The 6352-nt window shown below is 46.1% G+C and overlaps 1 protein-coding gene across 1 annotated transcript in view; it reads right to left on the bottom strand.

Annotated features, from left to right (window-relative positions):
• Positions 1–6352, bottom strand: part of PPP1R14C (protein phosphatase 1, regulatory (inhibitor) subunit 14C) — a 181192-nt gene that overhangs the window by 106744 nt on the left and 68096 nt on the right. The window contains exon 4 of the mRNA XM_006872082.1: positions 6078–6345. Coding sequence (XP_006872144.1) covers positions 6078–6345 — 268 coding nt within the window. The remainder of the gene's footprint in view (positions 1–6077; positions 6346–6352) is intronic.

Here is a 6352-nt window from a genome sequence, read left to right as displayed (position 1 = left end):
TCTCCACTGAGTAGTAGCCAATCTGTCTAGGCGGGGCTGATGAAAGGAAATGCGGATAGATCTCTTGTGATACAATGGTGAATAATTGTTATCAGGACTGATTGTGAGGATTGGAAATGTAAATGTAGCAAGGAGGGGAGTGATTAACTTTTCAGTCTAGGGGCGGAGGCTGGGACCATCAAGGGAGTAGAGCGGAGGGCGGGACCCTACCCAGAGAAGCAGTGATGCCAGAGATGGAGGCAGAGACAATGACCTGGAGAGATGGAGCAACTGGAGACTTTAGACCCAGAGTGGGAGAAGGGCTGTGTGCTGACAACAGGGGGCCGGCTTGCAGGGAATACCCTTTGGTTGGTTGATGATGCATGGAGGGGATTGTAACCATAGGATGCATGTAAAACTAATGTTCTCCCATGTAAACGATCACATAATTCACAATAAAACATTTGAAAAAAAAGAAAACTTTACAGATCCAGTTTACAGGGGGGTGGGGGAAGCAGTTCTTTTGTTAAAAAGCCTGTTCTTAAATCCCTAAGCAAATGGGATTCACCAAGTCACACAAAAGCCAAGTTCTTAGCAGCAGTTTCTCACTTCCAGCGGTAGAATGAACAAAGGGCAGAGCGGGCTACTCTGACACAGAAGAGTGGGAAACTTCATGCCAACTGACGATCAGAATTTAATAATGGCCATTGAGTCAGCTGCAAATTCATGACCTCATGTGTCAAAGTAGAACTGTACTCCGCAGGGTTTTCAAGGCTGTGACCTTTCGGAAGCAGATCACCAGGCCTTTTTTCAGAGGTGCTTCTGGGTAGGTTTCAACTGCCATCCTTTCTGCTAATAGTCAAGTGCTTGGCACCACCAAGGAATTTCATTTTAGAATCCAATAAAAACATGCTGGTATGGCGCTATAGGATAAGCATTGGATTGCTAACCACAGGTCAGCAGTTCAAACCCACCAGCCGCTCCTCAGAAACCCTACACAGGGTAACTTTGAGTCAGAACCAACTCAACAGAACTTAACAACAACAACATTCATCCAAAAGGCTGAATGATGTGTTTAACAATCCTAAGGTTAGCCTGGGTTAAGAGGGACTAGAGCCCTGAGTCCATACCTGCCATCCTGGCATAACTGTTACTGTGTCCCCTACACCTCTTTTTAGGCTACACTCTGAGTCCGTATTGTCGCTGAGTGCTGTCAAGCAAGTCTGACTCATACAGGCCCTCAGGACAGAGAACTGCCCTATAAGGTTTCCTAGGCTGGAATCTTTATGAGAAGAGATTGCCAGATCATTTTTCCCTGCAGAGCCGCTGGTGAGTTTAAACTGCAAACCTTTTGGTTAACAGCCAAATGCTTAACCACTGCATCACAAGAGTCCTTTTCTAGACTGCCAGAAGAACAAACAAATCTGTGTTGGAAGAAGCACAGCCAGATGTTCCTTGGAAGCCAGGATGATCAGACTTCATCTTTCACACTTTGGACATATTACCAGGAGATACCAGTTCCTGGAGGAGGACATCATGCTTGATCACCGAAAAAAGAGCCAGACTGCCAATAAGATGGACTGGCACAGTGGCAGCAGCAATGATTGTGAGGATGGCGCATGACCGGGCAGTGTTTCGTCCTGTTGTTCATGGGGTTGTTATAAGTCAGTACTGACTCGATGGCACCTAACAACAAGTCCCCAGAACCCCCTGATTATATACCAAGCTACTTCCAGGGCATGAACAGGTTCCTCTCAGCTCTGTCCTCCCAAGTGGAGACTTTGTCGCCAGAGGCTGGTGACCAAGCATGTGGTCAGAGACTGGATATGCAGCCTGAGGCGTTCACACAGTGCGGAGGAACTATACCAGGGATGGGAAGAGAGGGAGGCAGATCCTGGGCCGGGGCAGCTTCTCCCAGTTACATTCCAGCTCAGAACTCTGGGAAGTCTGACAATTCTAAATTCCAACTGATCTTCCAGGTCATTATGAAGGTAGGAGGATAGCACTAATTTTATATAAACACATTAGCTTTTATACATTACATGGAGCTCCATGTGTTTTCTTCCATGGGACCCTGCAAAGTTACAGGTGGTCTTGGTGCTTAAAATGTAAACTCAGAGCCCTGTTTCTCCAGTCATCAGTTATGTGCGCCTCTTGATCTCTCTGTGTCTTCATTTCCCCATCTGTAAACCAGAGATAATAATAGTGCCTTCTAAAGGTAGAACCCCCACTGAATAGTTCTCATCTTGTCTAGACGGGTCTGGTGAAAAGAGATGGGGATAAGATTCTTATGATTCAATAGTGAGTAATTATTATCATGACTAATTGTGATGGTCACAACTGTAAAGGTAGAAGTTTTGTAACATAAAGGGGGTTGAAATTAATCTTACAATCCAGGAACAGAGGATCTTACAACCATCAAGGGAGAAGAGTACAAGCAGAATGTGGGACCCTAACCAGAGAAGCAGTGACACCAGAGATGGAGGCAAAGATGTGGAGAGAGAGAGCAGCTGAGGACTCGAGACTCATGGAAAGAAAAAGGCTGTGTGCTGGCAGCCAGGAGGCAGGCTTGCAGAATGTGCCCTTTGGTTGTATAAGTGATTATATATTCCTGAGTGTTTTTGTGTATATCCCAAAACAAAAACAAAAATGAAATAGAAGCAAACACTGTTGAATGATGATGCATGGAGGAGATTGTAATCATTGCAATGAACTGATGAGTGTAAAACCAATGTTCTCCCATGTAAACTATCACTCAATTCACAATAAAAACTTTAAAAATGTAACAGTGCCCTCCCCACGGAGTTGTTGTGAAGACTGTATGAACTAACGCATAAGAAGTATCTGGGGCTGCACCTTGTTGTGTTGTGAAGTGTGTCGTGTTGGTTCCAGCTCATTAAGATCCTACATAGGGTTTCCGAGGAGCAGCTGGTGAGTTTGAACTGCAAGGTCAGCATTTCACACTGACCTTATGGGCTCCCGAGTAGCACCTACTACATAATAAAAACCAAATGCCATTGAGTCTACTCTGACTCACGGCGACCCCATATGCGTCAGAACACAACTAAGCTCCAGTGGGTACATTAATAAAAACACATAGCACAGAATTTTCACAAACCCACTGCCGTGCAGGCCTTCCCAACTCAGAGCAACCCTAGAGGACAGAGCTGAACTGCTCCTTAGGGATTCGGAGACTCAATCTTTACAGGAGCAAACAGCCTCATCTTTCTCCCTTGGAACCACTGATGGGCTTGAACCACTGACCTTGCTGTTAGCAGCCCAACACTTATCCACCCAATGCTTAACTCACTGTGCCACCAGAGCTACATAGTAAATACTCCACTATTGTAATTCTACATATAAAACTGAGTGGTCACTCTAGACTCGTAGGTAAGACCCCAGCCAAGTTGTGTGTATTCTTTCCCACTCCTTTCTAATCTTAAATATGCTTTTTGCCACTCTAGACCATAATAAGTTCTATTCTGAAAAGGCTACGTCATCAAATAGCTGACTGCCTGCTACACATTCTTCTGAACTAAATACGTGTTTCCTCTTCTAGCCCAACTCAGTAGACAACTCAGGCCTGCGACCAGTTGAAGTCTGCATCAATTCATAGTATACACATTTAAAAACACCACTGATTTGGGTAAAAAGGACATTTCCTAATATTCATATTCATGAGGTTCAGAGCTATATAAGCCAGGGTAGGTTTTTCTGGATTCACAAACTAAATCTACTGGCTACTTGAAGCTACAAGCAAAGACTAGAAGACAAGCTGGGAGCATGGTGGCTCTGTAGAATACAAACTGGACTGTAAACCACAAGGTTGGCAATTCAAGCCCATCCTTGAGAGAAAGATAAGGCTTTCTGCTTCCATAAAGATGTACTGCCTCAGAAACCCTATATAGGATCACTAGGAGTCAGAATCAACTCAAAGGCACTTAACAACAAGGAGACTAGAAAACCTAAAGCCGTCAATGGAGAATGGAGAGAAACAATCTTTTAGGCAGCTAGTTACTAATTTACATGTTTTTATTATTAAATGAAGGTGTACTATTAATACTATTAACGATCTATTGACAACCTCCCCCATTTCTGTTCTTTCAGCCAAAAATGACAGAACAAACATCTCAGAAGAAAAATACCTGCTCTGCTTTCATGCTATGCAGGTAGTTTTTCATAAGGCACTTCTTGTATTAGCTCCCCACAACTCCCTCTGTCCAGTCTCTAGCTGTTTGCTATGGATTGAAGGTCTAAAACCCATGGAAGAAAAGTACAAGGGGAAAAAAATCAATGTCTCATTTACCCCTTTAAAATACATATGTAACCTTCATGCTCAATATAGTGAAAATTCTAGCATTCAATTTTTCACAATCATTCTGAAGAATTGTTAAACTGCCCTAGACAATTTCCCAAGCTACATCTAATTAAGAAACTGAGCAAGCTGAAAGCACTGTTAATCTCAACAATAGCTTTTCTATTAACGCAAAGCTTCTCCAAACCCAAAATGGAACATGAAGGCTGGTCGGAAATAAATGCCAGAACCTTGCTTAATTGGATCGTATTGGCGGCAAGACTGAGCACATCCTTCCACTCAAACGTAATCCCACGTAAATCAGATGAATTGTTTCTTTAGAGTTTCAATAAATCCGTCTAAAAATCCTATGAACATTTCCTATTTCTGACAGTTTCTGTTTATGCAGCTTCCTTTTTTTCTCCCTCTCTTTCTCTCTAAGAGCTGGGCTAGAGAAACAATATATTTTTACAAGCCTATCATTCACACAGTCAAGCTTCATTATATCAAAATCATTCATCAGGAGTCTATAATGAGAATGCGATTTCCTGTGTGGTGAGAATGCTCAAGAAACTATGTATTCACAATAGACCATATAAGTCTGTGGTCTTCCAACCATAAGGTCGGTGGTTCAAGCACCCCAGCTGCTCCATAGGAGAAGGATGATGCCTTCTTACACCCCAAAAGATCTACAGCCTTCGACACCCTCTAGCTATGAGTCTTAACAGGCAGCACTGAACAAGAACAACACAGGCCACAAAAGGTGTGAAACAGAGAAATAATCCCTTTAATATGGAAAACCAGGGACCGTCAGTGTGTGCATCTGGCTTTTGTTTTCTGCCAAAGAGCATGACAAACCTAGCTTTAACGTAAGAAGTCAAATCTTTAATTATTAATCACCTTGCACGCATCCAACCCTTTCCAATTTCCACTTCCTTAAGTGCAGTCCAACACTTCATTTGGAATTGCTGTTATTAAAGATCCCTTGGGAGACCATTTGGGCTTCTGGCCACTTTTGTAGCGTATGTTTGTTACTAGGTATCTCAGTCTCACTCCACACATAGCCGTCAGTCAGACTAGTGTCTATCCGGGCCCCTGGCCTGTGAAAAGTCAAGATGTCGCGACCGACTGAGGCGTTTGGAACACAGCCTGGAGCTGGCCAACCCTCGCGCATCCCGCAAGCACCTTTTTTCCACCAGGCTGCCCCAGGCTCCCGTTCCGTGTCCATCATTGAGGGAAAGTGGACTGGGGAAGTTAAAAAAAAAAAAAAGCCAGCTGCTTTCAACAAAGCTCAACAGTATGGCTTTGGTAGAGCAAGGACGAATTACGGCGACACGCGTCGGGGCAAGCTGGGAAAAAGAGGCGCATATCCCACTATTGTAAAGGAAACTGAAGGAACCAAGGAGGCCTTTGAGATTCCCCTTAACCTCTTCCCTTGTTTAGGCGTCTTCCAGGTCACCTCTCTCCCCGTTTCCCACCAAACTCGGGCTGCCGGGATTCCAGCAATGAATGTAATTTCCCAGACAGCTGCTGAGGCGCAGCGGGGGTAAGCCACCTCCTAGTCTAGCTCCTTTATGCAGACGGGGTTGAAAAACGCCCGGGGCTCGGAGAAGAGCGGTGCGCATAGCACGATCCGTCCCTCCCCACGGCCATCAAGGAGCCCAAAGCTCCCCGAGCTGAGCTCAGGCAGGCGCGCACCAAGCGCTGCGCCCTAGCGCCCGAAGTCAGCCCGGGGAGAGAGCTTGGTCCCTGCGGCCCAGGATTGAGTCTCCGGGAGCTGGGAGGGCAGAACGGGACTCCATACCTCGCAGCCATATAGCTGCCCCAGCTGCTCCACGATCCACTCCTCCAGCACCAGCCGCTTGCGCAGCTCTTTCCGGTCGTATTTCACCGTGACTTTTCCCTGCTGGTGGCGCCGCTGCTGCAGTTGCTGCTGCTGGAGCTGCCCGCCCGCCGCCGCTGGGGCCACGGGCGCCGGGTCCTCCCGGGAGGAGCCCGCGCCGCGGCTAGAGTCCGGGCTACCGCCAGCGCCGCCTCGGGGGCTCTGGAAGAAGACTCGCGCGCCGCCGCCGCTCCCGG

Source organism: Chrysochloris asiatica, unplaced genomic scaffold (assembly GCF_000296735.1).
Source record: "Chrysochloris asiatica unplaced genomic scaffold, ChrAsi1.0 scaffold00182, whole genome shotgun sequence".
NCBI lineage: Eukaryota > Metazoa > Chordata > Mammalia > Afrosoricida > Chrysochloridae > Chrysochloris > Chrysochloris asiatica.
This window is presented reverse-complemented; position numbering and strand designations above follow the sequence as displayed.